Source organism: Cavia porcellus, unplaced genomic scaffold, assembly GCF_034190915.1.
Source record: "Cavia porcellus strain 051 isolate PalLab524CR breed Dunkin Hartley unplaced genomic scaffold, mCavPor4.1 scaffold_25, whole genome shotgun sequence".
NCBI classification, from domain to species: Eukaryota; Metazoa; Chordata; class Mammalia; order Rodentia; family Caviidae; genus Cavia; species Cavia porcellus.
In genome coordinates, this window is record NW_026947508.1 from 36,046,569 (window position 1) to 36,064,036 (window position 17,468).

The window sequence follows — 17,468 nt, forward strand, 5'->3', positions numbered from 1 at the left end:
CTCACTGTGCAGTTCAAGCTGCTCTCAAACTCACTTGTAGCACAGCCTTGAACTCTCATGAATTCTCTTGCCTGAGCCTCACCAGTGCTAAGATTACCTGTATGCACCACCATAGCTGGTGCTTTTCTTTTGAGACAGTGTTTTGTAGCATAGTCAGGGCTAACCCTGAGCTCACTGTATGGCAGAACCTCTGCTTCCAAGTGCTATGTGCTGGATTATAGCTGTGTGCCATCACATCTGGTGCCCCCACCACCAAGGTCTTTGTGCTGAGCTACACCCCCACCCGTTGTTATTTTGAGACAGGGTTGCAAAATTGCCCAGGCTGGCCTTGAACTTCCAGTTTTCCTGTTTTCACTTCCAGAGTGCTGGATTTATAATGGTTCTTTCTGAAGTACAAAAGTTGTTTAACTTTGTTGAAATCCCAATTTATCTTTTTTTTTGTTGTTGTTATTCCTTGTACTTTTGATGTCACATTTAGCAGACTGTTGCCTAATTCAGGGTCATAAAGATTTACTATTTTTTTTCCTAAGAGATTAATAGTTTTAGTTTTTACATTTATGTCTATAATTTGCTTAGTGTATTATAGAATATTTGTTTTTTTTTAAATTTTATTTAAGGGGAAAAGAAAAAAAAGCAGGGAAAGGGTACAAGTTATACAGATTTACAGAAAAAAAATGAACAGTAGGAAATCACTAGTTAATGGATTACATATTGTCATCTTAGAAATAATTGTTCAAGTCACAAAATTAAAGCTTGTAAAGTGGACATTCCATCAATGATACTGCAAACAGTTCTGTTCATTGATCCAATAAAACTCTGTGATATCATTTGTATTATAGAATATTTGTATATGATCCAACATTTTTCTTAGAATTGGAGTTACTAAGTAAAAAGTTACATAAGACTTTTTTGGTAGGGAGTAGTATTGGGGATTGAACACAATGCTTTAAACATAGTTTCTATTTGACCAAGAAATTCCATTTCTGGATATATATCCAGGTGTCTAGTTACTTTTCTTGTTGCTGAGGCAGAATACTCAACCAGCAAAGTTAAAGGAGGAAAGATTTATTTGGCTCACAGTTTGTAGAGGTTTCAGTCCCTAGTTGACTGGCTCCAAGGTGGAGTCAGATATTGTAAAAGAGAAACAGTTTCTGGCACGCAGAAGGCAGCAAGCAGCAAGTGACAAGCGTGACCAAAACAGTCCTCTTTCTGTCCCTTTTCTATCCAACACTCACACCCAGGGTGGGGCGCCCTTAATCCTAGCATTGGACCCTAATCTCAGCATCCTACAGGCTATATCCAGACATCTCCACCTATTCGTGCATAAGGGTTTGAGTGGACATCTAGACACCAAAGCATAGCATCAAGAGAACTGAACACCTTTGTCCTTAGAACCTGTTTACGAATTTTTTTCTTTCCTGTTTTTTTTGAGACTGTTGATACATCCATGTCTCAAAATTGTCATGACTGTTTCCTCCGTGTCATTTCCTTCCCCCCTTTTTTCCCTCAGTCTCCCCACTACTCTGACTCATGCCTCCACTATCTCTACCTCCGTATGTTGCTATAGCTTCCTACCTGTTCTTAATACCATCAGCACAGTGTGACAAGAGAGGTGGTGTGGCATTAATGGGAGCATTGACAATACTTAGGAAGTGACTAGTGAGCTGACTGTGAGCCAAAGTCTCGAGCACTGGCAAAGTATAAATAGCAGCAGCAGTATCCCGGGCTGGGGAGTAAAGAACAAGGGCAAAGTCTTAAAGCTGGCAGCTGTTGTGGAGCCGTCCAGAGTGCATCTGGCTCTGCTGCTTCCTGGCTCTGTGCTCTTAGATACGTGTGTGTGTGTGTGTGTGTGTGTGTGTGTGTGTGTGTAGTGCAATTTAACCTGTTTGTTTTCTCGTCTATAAAATGGGGACAGTCATAGTAGCTCACCCCTAGGATGGAAGCAGGATCATTAAGGCAGCATATGTTGAAGTTCTGGCTAGAGTGGCCAGACCCCGAGTTGGAGCAGGTGGATGAGGTCAATGTTGTGTGTACAAGTTTGTTGCTGAGTCATTAGGTGTCAAGATCAGGGTTTTGTTACTCAGGGAAGCCGTCTAGGTTAGTAGATATCAGCTGATCTCTGTCTCTCCTTCCTATTCCCCTTCTCCTTTCCCTTCTGCTCCTTCCTTCCTTCTTTCCAGTCTTTTGAGACAGGGTCTCACTATGTAGTGCCTTCTGGCCTTCAACTCACTTTGTAGCCTAGATTGGCCTTGAACTGGCGGTGATCCCCCTGCCTCAGCCTTCCAAATGCTGGGATTAATAGGAGTATGCCACCATGCCCCATTTCAAGCTGATCTTTAGAGTCAGGCTACCTGAATTTAGATTCTAACTTCACTGCTTACCAGTTGTGTAAACTTCTGTATGTAACTTGCTATCTCTTTTCCTCTGTTTTTCATCTGTAAAATGGGAATACCAATATTTCCTTATTTATAGGGGTGTGAAAATTAAATGAATTGATATGTGAGGTGTTTAGGATAGCTCTTGATGCATAATATTCTATATGTATTAGCTTTTTTCTTCATTGAGATAGGCTTACAGTAGTTTCAGAATAAGGTATTTTTGCACTTGATTGTTTGTGCTGGGTCGTGGTAAGTCTTAGAGCAGAGTAGGCACCTGCTTCAGGGGCCAAAGTCTTCAGTGCCTGCAGCATAGTCAGCAGCAGGAGCAGGGAGGTGTTGTGGCCACTGGGGTGAGCAAGAGAGGAGCTGGGTTGTATGAACAGGGAGGGACTAGATCTGGATGTGGTGGTAGGTGACAACACCATGGCAGTTGCTCATTACTCTGGAAAGGGTGGTGGGGAACAAGGGGCCAGCACTTCCTCCTTGGAGCCATCCCTGGCTTTGCCAGCATGTTCGTTTGCTCAGCATGTAACTCTGAGCTCAGCTCTGGCGGGTGCTGAGAATGTCATGATAAACTGATAGAGACCCTGCTTGCTGCCTTTGCAGAACCTGCTGGGTAAGGGGAGAGACACAGCTGTTAAACAGAAAATGGAGTGGCTCATTAATTAGCACTGAATGTGCCTTGCCACTTCGGTTCAGAATTTTTCTCTTGTTCTCCATTCCTGTGGATTAAAACCCTGACTCCTAAACAAAGGGAGGCCTGTCCTGCTCTCTCTCTCTCACTCACTGCATCCTCTCAACTCAGGGCCTCACATTCAAGGCAGGTGCTTTATTCCTGACCTGAATCTCTAGACCTTTTTTATTGTAGTTTGAGACAAGGTCTCACAAAGTGGCCCAGGTTGGTCTTGAAATTGTGCTCTTCCTGCTTCAGCTTTCTAAGTAGCTGGGATTGTAGGCCACTGTACCAGCCTCCAGTTGTGCTCTTGGAAGCTTTTCTGCCCACTGCCATATCTTCTTTGGGCCAGGGTTCTAGCACCTGCAGCATGACTTGCTGTGCCCCAGATGGACTGTAACACCTCTTCTACCCTCTGCTCTGCTCTGCTCGTGTCCTGTGCTACCTGCCATGCATACTGGGCTTTCAGGCCATGCAGCAAATGTGTCTTCATTTGGACAGCTTTCCTGGCCACTGTCATTCTCCCAGTCATATTTCCCCAGGGCATAGTGGGTTTTCTGGATTCTAGCACTGCAAGTTAGAATCAGGAAGAACTCTGGCCAGAGAGAAAAGGGGGTGTCTGGGTATGAGTGGAGTGGAAAGTGAAGCTCAGGTATTTGGGAGGAGCATGTGGTAGGGTGCGGAAGGTGCCCATGAGCAGGAAGGCAGGCTCAGTGCTGGGCTGGGGAGTGGCTGGATGGGTTCCTTCCCTTAAAGAATGTTAGGTGGGCAAAGTTTGGTCCCTAACAGTGTACAGAATACCCATGATGTCAGTGGAGATATATAGCTGGTAGAAAATTATTTCTGCCAAGGATGCCAGCAAACCTGGCAAATCTGGTGCAAAGCAGAGTACGAAGTGGAAAGAAGGACAGTTTGGAGGCCCAATAGAGTGTATTTTAACCTTCTAGGATTGGAAATGCCCCATCTCTGCTTATGAGACTGGCCTTGTCATTCTGCAGCCACCAGTTGAAGTGACCTCTCTCTCTTTTTTAAAATTTTATTTTAAAAGTGGTAAAATACAACAGAACAAGACAGAATAAAGCCAACTAAGATCGTACAGTGAAATTGGTTACCGGGATAACAGTAGTAGGTATCATAGTATATTTCATTATCTTTATAACAGTTGTTCTTTCAATCATGTATATTAAAATAAAATGAAATGCAGAACATTATAGAACTTATCAAAGCAGAATATTGAATAGAGCAGTACCATTAATCAGAATAGAGCAAAACAGTAATGAAAATATTTGCCTTCAAAGAGATGGTAGAAGGAAATCCCCCTTATTTGCTATGGTCAACTTCCCAGGAGATGCTCAGATTTGTGGTTCCCATTTGCTAATGGGGGGGGGTGGAGACAGAAGAAGTGGGGTAGGGGAAGTGGGATGTTTGACTCTAGGCTGTGCACCAGTAGGTTCACTGTTGCTTAGCAGGGAGGCAGGCTGGTTGCTTGGTTTCCCAGCTTCGTAAGTTCCAAATGGTGTGGATCTCAGAAGACACTGGTGGTTCTCCCCTTGGAAGGGCCGTACTCTGTCACACTGCAGCCACTTACCAGGGAGGAGAGGTGCTTGCTTGGCTTCCTAGCGTCACTAAGTTCCAACATGGCGTGGATCTCAGGAGCCACTGGTGGTTCTCCCACTGGAAGGGCCGCAGTCTGCCACATCACTGCTGTTTACCAGAGAGGCGAGCTTCTTGCTTGGTTTCCCAGTGTCCTAAGTTCCAACAAGGCGCAGATCTCAGGAGACACTGGTGGTGCTTATCAGGGAGGGGAAGTGCTTGCTTGGCTTCTCAGAGTCCTAAGTTCCAACATGGCGCAGATCTCAGGAGCTACTTGGCAGTTCTCCCCCTGGAAGGACTGCAGTCTGCCACACCACCGCTGCTTACCAGGGAGGGGAATGAAGTGACCTCTCTTGACAACCTACTCCGTATTTGAGAAATCCCAAAACTCTTTTTTTTTGCTTCTTCTTCTTTTTTTTTTTTAATTGGTACCAGGGATTGAATTCACGACTGCATGTTTACAAAGTAGGCGTTTATGCCACTGAGCTAAATCCCCCACCCCCAATATTCTTTACTGCTATCCCAGTGGGTGTCTTGATTACTTTTATCTCATTTCTGAGACAAAATACTTGATGCCCAAAATGAAGGAAGGAAAAGTTTATTTAGTTTATAATCGTGGAGTCTTGGAGTTACCCAAGGCAGGGTAGCATGGCTGAGGGGCAGCCATTCATGGTGGTTACAAGCAATGAGAACTAAAAGGGCAAAAAAGAAAGCACACCTCCTTCCCTCCCTTATATCCTCCCCTGGGCAGGTGCAGCACTCACCACAACAATCGCAGTGCTAGACAGTGAGCCAATTACATGGAGACTTAGCCACTTCTATGATTGCATTAGACTTTAGGGGAACACCAAGACACAAACCATAACATTCTACCCTGCCCGCCTGACTCATGAACATCCTTTATGCCCATCTCTAAGAGTTGCCAAAGTCCTAACAGTTTCAGCATTGCTGAAAAGTCCCAAGTCTCCAAGATCTAAGGCAAATTCTTAGCTAAAAGCCCCTGTACAGATGAAACAACGTCAAACACTTCCAACATTCAATGGTACAAGAAAAACATTACCATTTCAAAGGGTACAAATGAGGATACAAAGGAATGGACCTGAAGGAAGTCCAAAATCCAGCAGGGCAAACATCATGTCCTGGAGTTCCATGCTCAGCATCTGAAGCAATCTGGTTTTGAGCTCTAAAAGGCTTGAGTGACTCCACCCCTATGACACTTCCGGTGTCTGTAGCTCCCATAGCTTCTCTCGTAGGCCCACTTTGCTCAATCCTTGCAGCTTTCCTTAGATGATCCATGTTCCTGGCTATTCCAAACTTCTGGATTCTCTATTGCACCTTTGACTTCACATTCACAGCTTCACACACTGCCCTCTCAGGGCTCCTAGGTCTTCTGAAATAGGTATGGGGGCCTTTTAAATCTCAGAACTCTTGCATTCTATATGCAGCTAAAACCAGTGCCATGAGGTCTGCTGCCAGGTGGAGCAGTAGTCAGGCTTTCCTCATTCTTGGCCATAGGGGTTGGCTGCCTGGGTTACTGAGCATTCTGAGCCTGATTCTGAGGGACAGATTCTCTGGTGTTACCATTCTGGAACCTGGTGTGGCCACCACCATTTGGAACCTCATGTGGCCTCTGCCACTATTCTGGAACATGGTGCTCTGTGCCTTTCTCCTCTGAGCAAAGTCCTTCACTTTTGCAGTTTTGAGGCTGCAAAGGGTGACAACCCACTGCTTCTCAGGATGTCCCCAGACCATCTTTTCTATTCTGTTCCTTCTCAGCAGTCAAGATCTCAGGTGTATTTTTATAGTCCACAGCTTTATTGGATTTTTTTTGGATCAAACTTGAAACATTTTAAATCATTCTGCTGGGCTGTTTGCTCTTAGTTCACAACATAAATCTGGCTCAAAGCCCCTAACAATAGCCATGCCACATCTCAACATATAACTGCCTTGAAATTTTGTCTGCCAGGTTAGTTAGTCCAGCACCCTTAATCTCAGTCTCGGGCAAAGTCTCTGGACACGAGCAAAATGCATACAGAATTTCTGTCACGCCATAGCACACATCATCTGGAGTCCAGCAACCAGTGCAGTCCTTCCAAGCAGAAACCTCCCTAGCCATCCCTTTAATGGCAGGATTTCTAGCAGCCTTCTGGTCTCTGAGCTCTGACCAGAATCTCTCATGCAGAACAGCCTAAAATGTTCCAGCTCTGCTTCTTCAGGTAACATCTCTGAACCTTTCCAAACTCTTCCCATAAGCCATTCCCAAAGGCTTTTGAACCACACAGTCAGGTATAGTCACAGCAACAACCCTACTCCAAATTCTGTCTTGGTTACTTTTCTCTCATTGCTGAGACAAAATACTTGATGCCCAAAATGAAGGAAGGAAAGGTTTATTTAGCTTACAATTTGTAGAGGTTTCAGTCCATATTCAGCTGGCTCCAAGGCAGGGTGGTATGGCTAAGGGATAGCCATTCATGGTAGCTACAAGCAACAAGAGCTAAAAGGGCAAAAAGGAAAAGTATACCTCCTTCCCTCCCTTATATGGTATACCAGTTACCCGTCCCTGGGCAGGTACAGTATTCACAACACCAATCGCAGTGCTAGACGATGAGTCCATCACAAATACTAGAATCAGCCACTACCATGACTGCATTAGGCTTTGGGGGGACACCAGGACACAAACCAAAACAGTGGGGTACCCTGGGAGGACTTCTGTCTGCTAGGGAATGTGTGCAGCACTCAGGAATCCAGTGCACTTCAGATTCAGGAGATCCAAATGGCAGCTATAGCTGATGAATGCGGCCAGAGCTTCACGGTGGCCAAGACTGGTCTGAGCTCCAGTGAGACCATTATTGCCTCTTTCCCGGAAAGGGAAGGGCAGGCAGCAAGCTGCTTGGAAGAAGATGGAGCTGCGGCTGAGAAAGGTGGTGAGAACATTTGGCACAACCAAGTTAGACACAGGCGGGGGCTGGTGTCATTACAGTCTGGAGGGCCAGCAGGTGTCACTGAGGCACTGGAAGCTCCTGCTGCAGGCTGAGTTGTGACCAGACTGGGGTCCCTATGCATGCAGGCAGTTAATCTTCGAAGGCCAGAGTCCCGCTTCTGGAGAGCAGGAGCATTGAACTTTTCAATCACATTAATTTTCACAGGAAATTGTTGTCTTCCTTTTGTCTTGAGGTTAGTGATTTATGTTTACCATCCTCTTAACTAGCCTTGAAATTTACTGTTGCCAGGTCACTACCGGCATCCATAAATTTCAGGGTGGCAGCTGAGCACAGCCAAGTGGCTCGGTCGTTGGAAAGGTACATACTGGCTCTTTCAAGAGAGCAGACATCTAGGTATAGACGATCCTCGCACAGATGTCCCCACACGGGTGGCCATTCACTTCTCAGGGGAAGCAAGATGGCATCTGTTGTACAAGGTTGTAAGAAGGCCTCTGTAGAAGCAGCTGTGGTGGAGGCCTCGGGGTTTAAGGCTTTCTGCACATCCCTGAAGGAGACCATGTAGTCCAGAAGGACTATGAAACTTAGGGTTGGAAGCATAGGCCAAATGCCCATCTCTGCACTCCCAAGATAAGTGACTGGAGGCAGGCCCCTTAACCTCAGCCTGCCTGTTTCCTCGTGCAGAGTAAGAATGCCTGCCTACTCTTGTTGGCAGTACGTGTAGGCTGTGTTGTTCTCTGATAGAACAAGACAAGCGTGATATCTGCCAGAGTCAGTTGCTCACGTCCCTGCTTATACTGATTTGTCCATTTCTCCTCTTAAACCCTTCTTCCATCTGTTCATATAATTAGAACCGGGACTGACCACCTTTTTCTGTAAAAGGCCAGTAATATTTTGGGCTACATGAGCCATGTGGTCTGTGCTGAGCTACTCATCACTGCTGATTTAGCAGGAAAGTAGTCAGTCATATGCAATAAATAAAGCAGATGAGCATGGATGTGTTCCAATCAAACTTTATTTGTGGGCACACAAATTTAAATTTCTTACAGATTTTCATATATCACAAAACTGGTTTTTTTTTTTTTTTTTTTTTTTGTCTTTTTCGTTTTTATCAGTACTAGGGATCGAACTCATGACGGCCTGCTTGCAAGGCAGGCGCTTATGCCGCTGAGCTAAATCCCCAGCCCCACAAAACTATTTTTTTTAACTGTTTAAAATGTAAAAGCCATTTCATTGCATAGGCCATGCAAAAACAGGCACTGGGCCTCATTGGACCCATCGGTCGTAGTTGCTTGTTTGCCTGGTTTGCCTGAAGAGGCAGTCATTTTGCCCTCCTGGACCATCTTCGTGGCACTAAGGAAAGGTGTGTATGTGGGTTTTCCAGTGTCACCACAGTGCCTCCTGAAGGGTCTGTAGAAAGGTAGGAGTCCCATGAGAGCCTGAGGCACAGGAGCTTGTGGGGGGCCTGGGGCTGGTACCCTTGGTTCTCTGCCTCTGGCACCCATGGAGCTTGCTCTGGATTGGTCAGAGCCCCCATCCTGCCTTTCATGTTGCCTATTGTGTCTGTATTTCAGAGAACAGCTTCAGCCAGCGTGGGAAGGAGGCAAGGAATCAACGACCTGTGGTGATTCTCTTGGGCTGGGGTGGCTGTAAGGATAAGAATCTGGCCAAGTACAGCGCCATCTACCATAAAAGGGTGAGTACTCAAAGCAGTGGGCTCCCAGTGTACCTGCCCTGCCACCTCTGTGGGGAGCCTGAGCCTCTGAGCCTTCCCTTAGAGCTGCAGTGAAGCCTGACTTCCGTGGCAGGCCAAGGAGTGGTGTCCAGAATAGTCTTTGAGGAAGACAGTGGAGTCATGGAGACTTCGGCAGCATTATCTCCCTCTGCTGCCAGCTCAATGTCTTAGTTGGCCAGAAGTCCTCCCACCTGTTTGCCCTTCCTCCCTTCCTGGGTGGATTTCCTATTCTCAGGACTTTCTCCTTTTCTGACTAGGTAAGTTTCTGCCTCAGGACTGACCAGGGCACCTTTCCCGTGCTGAGTCAGAGGACCTCTTTTTATGCTGCACTGAGCATTGGATAGCAGGCTGTGGTACCTGGAAAGAGCCTTGGTTATGTACTGGAGGCTCCTTTTATATCCTTGACCTCTGGATCTGTCCTGCCCTGCCCTCTGTGGCCTCCTCAGGCCAGGTCTGTCTAGCAGGGCAGTAGTGCAGAGAGCCCCAGGCCGAGGAGCCACCCGGGAGAAAGGCTGGCTGGTGTGTCCCTCCTTGGCCTCCCTTCACTGGCCTCCACCTGCTCTTCCCTCTTGGTGTACAGGTCTCGGAATGGGAGAAGGGTTGGGCGAGAAACGTGGAGGTTTTTGTTTTTTCGGGGAGATACTAGGAATTGGATCCATGGTAGACAAGTGATCCACCACTGGGATACTTCCCAGCCCTTTTTAATTTTAGGACAGTGTCTTACTAAGTTGTTAAGTTGCCCAGACTGGCCTTGAGCTCAGTCTTCCTCCTTCAGCCTCCTCAGTATCTGGAGCTCAGGCGTGTAGCACTGACCCTGGCAGAAGTGTAGTTTTCAGTTTGTAGCCTCCTCAGGCCTTAGTGTTGCCCTTTGCAGATTGCCTCACTCCACAGGTAGCTTTAGCTCCTGAATTCCATTTGTAGGCTAGGCTTGTTCTTCTGGCTTCTGCATTAGACTAAAGACCCTCAAGGGCAGAGGAGGAGCGGGAATCGTTGCGTATGCCTAGAACAGAGAAGGAAAGAAATTGTGTGTCTGTAGTGAGGTTGGGTGGGGGCACTGAGGGGGTTTGTACAGAGGTGTGAAGTTGTGTTTGTCACCTGGAAAGCCCCTCTCTGCAGAGTGGTGAAGGTTTGCATGTGCTGGGAGCCAGAAGCAAGTTTGGAGGGGCTTGCAGTGACATAGGCAGAGTGGGCTCATGATCTTGGGGTTGTCATGGCAAGTGGAAGAAGATGAGGGATGGAGGAGATGGTTGTGAGGTAGAATAATGAGTGAATGAGAGGTTTAGAGTGAGCAGGGATGAGGGGTCCAGGGTCATGCCTGGTTTCTGACTTAGGCATTTTCTCGGGAGAAGTGGTATTTTTGAGACAGGAGCATTTGAAGCAAATTTGTAGATTCTAGGACAGATGAGATCCCCAGGGAATGTGGAAAGGGAAAGAAGTGGGCCTGGTACAGCCCTGAGGAACCCAGACTTAAAGTAGGAGTGGCAGATGAAGAGAGGAAAAGAAAGGAGAGGAGAGGAGAGGAGAGGAGGGGAGGGGAGAGAGGGGAGGGGAGGGGAGGGGAGAAAGGAGGCATGGCCAGGGGTGCACAGGGAAACTCAGGAGCCTGTGACAGACGCCACAGAAAGTGAGTCTTTGGGAAGTGGGCCATGCAGGCGAAGGAGTGAAGGTGTGATGCAGGTAGAAGGCGTGGGGGAAGGTGGGTGGAACAAGATCCCAGGGAAGGGAGAAGGGCAGAGGCTGCAGGGTTAGTGAGGTCAGCCTTGGAAGGGAAGAGGCTGCTTTCAGCCTAGGAAGGATGGGATAGGGGCTTGAGAAGAAAAAATATGTTCAGTTCAAAGCTTCATTATTTCAGAGAAAATAAAAACACTGTATTCTCCCACCCAGACCTTACCTCTGCTGCTACTTCAGGTAGGTGTACCTTTCCAGCTTCTTCCTATGAGATCTTCTCTTGGCTTGAAGGTGATCTGTTGAGTGTACTGGTTTGTACCTTGCTTTTTCAGATCATAATCTCCACCATCTCAAGGTAATAATGTTTCATCTCTAGTTTTCTAGTCCATGTTCAGATGCCTAATTGTCCCCAAAATGTCCTTTATGGCTGATTTGCTCAAAGTGGATCATGCATTACATCTAGTTCTTTTGTTCATTAATCCCCTTTCTCATGATTAAAAAGTCTCTCTTGTTTTGGCTTACTAAAGGTTGCAAAGGAGTGTTTCCAGAAGTGTATAATCCCATGTGCTGCCTGGAGAAGAGTGCAGGGCCTCTGTCAGGTTTGATACTGTAGGAATGTGGGTGACCTTAAGTGACACCTCTTCTTCAGAATCTCAGGAGCTGCAGGGCCTAGCAAGTCAGGGGACTATGGCAGGTGACTATCATGGTGGGCTGTGGGTCATTTCGGAACCTTGCCCACATAGTTTTCTGCTTGTTGTTACTGCTATTACCTGTCACTCTCACTCTTGGTTCAGAGTTTACTTTGTCCTGGGTGCTGTTGAGGTCTCTTGAGGTATACTTTTTCCCATTTAATTTCTACTGTGACCTGATGAGATGGGTGTTATCCAGAATGTAGGTGGCATGCAGACTCAGAAAGAAGAAATAAATTGCTCTTTGTCCATGCTGTTAATAAGTGGTAGGGCCAGGAGTTAAAGCCAGACTGTCTGACCCCAGAGTCTGCCCATTTCAGATTCCCCTGATGAAGGATACTTTCTTTCTAGAAGAGGGTAAAGAGGAGAGCTTAGCACACAAATAGAGTGGCTTTTCATCCTTTTCTTTCTTTCTTTTTTTTTTTTTTTTGTCTTTTTATCGGTACCGGGGATTGAACTCACGACTGCCTGCTTGCAAGGCAGGCGCTTATGCCACTGAGCTAAATCCCCAGCCCCAATCCTTTTCTAACTGGAAAGGGACCAATCTGAAGGTTTTGGGGTACACATGGCCTGGACAGTGAGGATGATAAACTGTGAAGTGTTTGGGATCAGATTTTTAAAATGAGAAACAGCAGTATTTACTATATTTGGAATTCTAGGGTAAGTGTGAGGATTGGTAGTAGACCTGGGAACCAGAGAGAAACTTGGGGGTCAGGCCTCTAAGTCCCTAAGTGTAATTCTTCTTCAGTGCTGAGGGAAAGGGTGGGTCTGGAGTGACCAGAGATATCAGGTAGCCCCAGTTCAGAAGGCCTCTAGTAGTGAAGCTGTAGGTATTGGTTTCATGGAGATGCCTACTAAGCCTGGGAGGTAGGGATGGTGTAGGCAGTCCCTGCACAGGCTGTGGGCAGCCAGCAGCCTCACATGAGCTGGGTTTGGGGTGGAGGCTGGGGGTGGGGGGGCAGGTGTGGGAAACCAGTGTGAAGAAGCTTCTGGTCAATCCAGATGCTCCCAGTCCCAGCCTCCAGTTCCTCTTAGGCTGAGGGATGTGGCCAGCATAAAGCAGTGAGCCCAGCAATGAGCCCAGCAGTGAGCTTTTCCACTCTGGGAGGGCAACTGTATTGATTAGTAGTAGGCTGGCATCTGGTGAAAGCAGGGCCTAAAGCATTGCTGGAATCTGTGGGTGCTCTGGAAGTCAGGCTGGTTGGTCCCCTGTGACTTAACCCCTTGACCCCTGCAAATCACCCCTGGGGACTGACTAGTCCTCTTTCCTCTCCCCAGGGCTACATCGTGATCCGATACACGGCCCCTTGGCACATGGTCTTCTTCTCTGAGTCTATGGGCATCCCTTCACTTCGTGTGTTGGCCCAGAAGCTGCTTGAGCTACTCTTTGATTACGAGATTGAGCGGGAGCCCCTGCTCTTCCACGTGTTCAGCAACGCTGGTGCCATGCTATACCGCTACGTGCTTGAGCTCCTGCAGACCCATGGGCGCTTCTACCACCTGCGTGTGGTGGGTGTCATTTTTGATAGTGGTCCTGGTGATAGCAACCTAGTAGGGGCCCTGCGGGCCCTGTCAGTCATCCTGGAGCACCGACCTGCCTTGCTGCGCCTGTTGTTTCTGGTGGCCTTCGCCCTGGTAGCAGCCCTGTTCCGCATTCTGCTTGCTCCACTCACTGGCCTTTTCCACACCCACTTCTATGACAGGCTACAGAACGCAGGCTCCTGCTGGCCTGAGCTCTACCTCTACTCAAGGGCTGATGTGGTGGTACGGGCCAGGGACGTGGAACGCATGGTGGAAGCACGGCTGGTCCAGCAGGTCCTGGTGCGTTCTGTGGACTTTGTGTCATCTGCACACGTCAGTCACCTCCGTGACTACCCTATTTACTATGCAAGCCTCTGTGTTGACTTCGTGCACAGCTGTGTCCAGTGCTGAGCTCCTACCTCAGAAATAAATGCCTGATACCTTCCTCAACCACATCTATCCCGGGGGCCTACTGATGGTCTGCCTAGGGTCCTAGGGGCAGGAGCACCTGGACAGGTTTCTGTGGCAGCCTTGCAGTTGGTTGTTTGGATAAGTACAGCAGTTAGGCTGCTGATTCCTGTGGCTTTCAGGTTATAAAAGATTAACAAAGCCAGGAGAAGGTTAAGGATAAGTCTGAGTTGATTTTCTAAAAAATCAGTTGTGGTAAGAACTCTTAACGTAGTATCTTCCATCTTAAAAATCCAAGTGTAAGCTTGGTGTCATGGTGAATACCTATAATCATAGACCTATGGGAAGCTGAGGCAAGAAGAGTGCAAATTCAAGCCCAGCCTGAGTAACTTAGCAGGTTAGTGAGGCAGTCTCAAAATTTAAAAGAAATACAATGTGGGCATATAGCTCAGTTTCATTCCTAGTACCAAAAAAAAAAAAAAAAAAAAAAAAAAAAAAAAAATCCAGTACACACTAAAAGTGCAGTGTTGTGCAGCAGATCTCAGAAACTTAATCATTTTACACAACTGCACCTTTTCACCTGTGGCTAGAGTTTGGATTTCCTGAATGGAAGGTCAGCTTTATGGTGAGGTTATGGAAGGCAAGGAGAGGAACTCTGTACTTCTGTGCTCTCTCTCTTCCAGAGGGCAAACCACGCAGAGGAGGTTCCTCTGACCTTGGCCCTAGAGCCTGAAGGATAGTACATGAGGAGCTGAGGCTTCAGGGTTCAGGGCTGCCTAGCTTCAGCACCTCAGCTAATGGGGAGCTAAGAGTCTGCTAAGCTAAGAGTCTACTGGGTCTGGAGAGGTGAACTGGGGTGCAGGAAGGCAGCTGTGCTTCAATGGGAGCTGCAGTAAGTTGGCCCTGCACCCTAAGACCAGGACCAGGGTAAGGGGGTTTTTGGTTGAAGTACTTTTGTCTCCATATACTCTTCAGGCAGAGAGATGGCTTCAGCCTTGTAGTTCTGTACCTCTGTCATTCTGCAAATCACTGTTACACAATGCTGGAACAATGTGAGTGTTTAATAAATATCTGCTGATGGAATTTACTGTGGTGATCAAGAGGCTTGGAGGCAGGGTGGGCTTTGAAACTGTGGCAGGCAGTGAAGATGGCTACAAAGCTCTGAGTGGGAGCCAACCCTTGATATCCTTGGGGTGACTTCCCGTCCCCAGGGCCAAGTGCCACCCTGCAGTGCAGCCGACCTCTAGGGTAATCTTCCTACCGTGGCTGCGATTCCTAGACATGGCCAACAGGTGGCAGTGCTGCATGCGCCATGCGATAGCTTGTGGCTCCCACAGTAGGGTGAGCTTCGGTAGAATGCCTTCACTGTGGGTCACTGTGCTCTACTAGACTGTGTATAGTCCCAGATGGGAGTGAACAGCCATCAAGGTCCTACTGAGTCCAAGGCAGAGGGGATGGCAGACACAGAAGGACTCATCCTGACAAGTTTTGTGAGCCTCTTTTCTTCTTATCCTACTGCCCTCACATCCTATCCATGCTTCCAAACATGCCTCCTTCCTCCAGACCCTTAGCCACCCCTGAACTTTCAGAGTCCACATGCAGCCCTTGTGATGAGGCCTCAAGATCTGTGCTCAGGATACTGAATGTCACCACATTGGGCATAGAGCTGTGTAGGGCCTTTCCTGGGCTCCAACCATGTACAGCTTGTCTCCTGTGCCTCTCTGGGTGCAAAAGCGGGAGCCAACTAGACTGGACTTGAAAGTATCCATTGTAGGCATCTTAGAGGTTGGTATGGCTGAGAATGTGTTGAGAAATTTGGAGTCATGGACTATGGGCCCTTTGATTTTAACAGGATCAAGTTTTCTCCCATATTCTTCTGTGGGCAAAGATTCACCCGCAGCTTTGGCACCTGCTTGAGAGGTATCTAGGAATGCTGACCTACACTGGCGCGCGTGGGGGGGGGGGGCGGCAGCAGAATGACCGATAAGTTCCCCATTTGTAGTGCTAGTGGCCTAGCTGCAGCTCCCAATTTGGGGGGGTCCACTGCAGGATTGAGGCCATTGGCTCCCCTAGGCTGCTGGGTATTAGGATGATTATAATAAAAGCCTGGGAGGCTGACGATCATCCATTGAAATCCCTGGCACATTTCAGGAGACCAGAAAAGGACAGAGACCTGAAGCTTAGGTTTTCACCCAAGCCTGTAGCTGCTCTTGACTTACATTGAGGGGACAGAACTTATATCCCCTCTGTACCCCCAAGCTCTGACCTCTTGTGTGATTAATGAGCTGACGATTCTGCATCAATAAGGAATTAACCTAGAGCCCCAACCCATCAATATTCAGAAGCCCAAATCCTAAGCCCCACCCCCATGCCAGCCAAAATGCTCCAGGGCCCCTGAGCAGAGCAACTCTGAGTTAGTCCATCCCTTCACTGCTTCCTAGAATTAACCCAGATCTGCCTTAGTCCACTTCCCCTGCTATCAGCCCCCACCTTCCCAACATACATACGCAGGCAGCAGCTGTTTACATTGGTTTAATCCATGTCAAATGTAGTTTACAAAGGGAAAGGACAAGTACCTTTGTATAGAATATACAGACACAGCATCACACCATGGGGCACACAGCAGGGCAGGGAGACCACCTTTCCTTGGGAATAGTAGCTCTACTCCCAGGAATGGGTCATAGCAAAAGGCTAGGCACCCAGGAGCACCGTCAGCAGTCCAGACCTTGGCCTCTGCTTTAGCTCAGGTCCCAGGTCCTGCCCCACCCCAACTCCTCATAAACAGTCCCATGAGCTAAGACTAAGGAGAAGATCATGTCCCATGGGACATGGGCCTCACATGTGGGAGAAGAAATATACACCACTGAACACTGAGCACATAGGAAAGGAGAGGGACGCCATGGGAAAGGGAGAGGCAGGCAACCCAAGAGCTGGATGGGCCGAGCCCCCAGCCAGTCCCAAGGGAGGCACTGCTTCCAGAGGTTCCTTAAAAAAAGAAGAAAATCATACAACCAAGGGGAGGAGCTGAGGACAAAGGCGCTGTCCCATTTATACACAACATTGTAAACATACACAGTCTATATTACATGTGCTTCAGTCTGGTGTTTGCATGTCTGTCAGTCAGTCAAGTCAGTCTGGGAGCTGGATCTCAGGAGTCTCACCCTTAACACTCCCCGCCCCACCCTGGGAAAGAAGGTGGGAACAGACCCAAGCTTCACAGCCGGGGTCTCAGCCTCTATTCTGGCTCCAGAGTCCGTGTACGTGTGTGTGCACACGCACATTAGTGTATGTGCATGTATGTACATGGGGAACCTGTGTGCAAATATGTACAAGGGGAGAGGGTCACTGTCACACAGAGGCTGGGGGCGAGAGGGCTGCTCAAGGCAAGGCTGCCTGGGTGGTAGCTCACAAGTAGATCCTCCGCAGGTCTCCAGGTGCTGTGATCGTGTTGCACTGAGGGCACAGCTTCTTGGCACCCTGTGGGGAGGGGAGACTCTGGCTAAACAGAATGTGGCATACTGTCCATGTGAGCACCGGGGCCTGCAGCTCTGTCTGCACTAGTGTGTGCAGGCAGGCATATTCCTATGTTGGGGGGCCGCCAGGATCAAACCGCCTGGCCAGTCCCACAGCAGGAGCCCCAGTAATGAGAACAAGGCTGGGTCCAGCTGTGGCTGCCTCGGTCCTAACAAGATTACACACGGCCTTTGATCAGGACACAGAGCCCACGTCCGGGCCTTTTATTGCTGTCTCCAGGCGACATTTTAATGGCTGCTCCCAAGCGAAGAACAGGGGCAGGAGCAGAGGCGCTTAGTAATGGGAGGGGGAGGGGCACTGCATGCCCACCTCCAGCCTCTCCTGACGGAG

The 17,468-nt window shown here is 48.1% G+C and overlaps 2 protein-coding genes across 6 annotated transcripts in view; one reads left to right on the plus strand and one right to left on the minus strand.

Annotated features, from left to right (window-relative positions):
• The window catches only part of Tmem53 (transmembrane protein 53), a 29,243-nt gene extending 14,556 nt beyond the window's left edge, over positions 1–14,687 (plus strand). The window contains exons 2-3 of the mRNA XM_003461899.5: positions 9,158–9,279; positions 12,954–14,687. Coding sequence (XP_003461947.2) covers positions 9,158–9,279; positions 12,954–13,607 — 776 coding nt within the window. The 3' untranslated portion in view covers positions 13,608–14,687. The remainder of the gene's footprint in view (positions 1–9,157; positions 9,280–12,953) is intronic.
• Positions 14,688–16,120: 1,433 nt separating this feature from the next.
• The window catches only part of Rnf220 (ring finger protein 220), a 225,331-nt gene continuing 223,983 nt past the window's right edge, over positions 16,121–17,468 (minus strand). For all 5 annotated transcript variants that reach the window (XM_013157968.3, XM_003461885.5, XM_023567027.2 and 2 more), the window contains one exon: positions 16,121–17,081. In XM_013157968.3, coding sequence (XP_013013422.1) covers positions 17,010–17,081 — 72 coding nt within the window. In that variant the 3' untranslated portion in view covers positions 16,121–17,009. The remainder of the gene's footprint in view (positions 17,082–17,468) is intronic.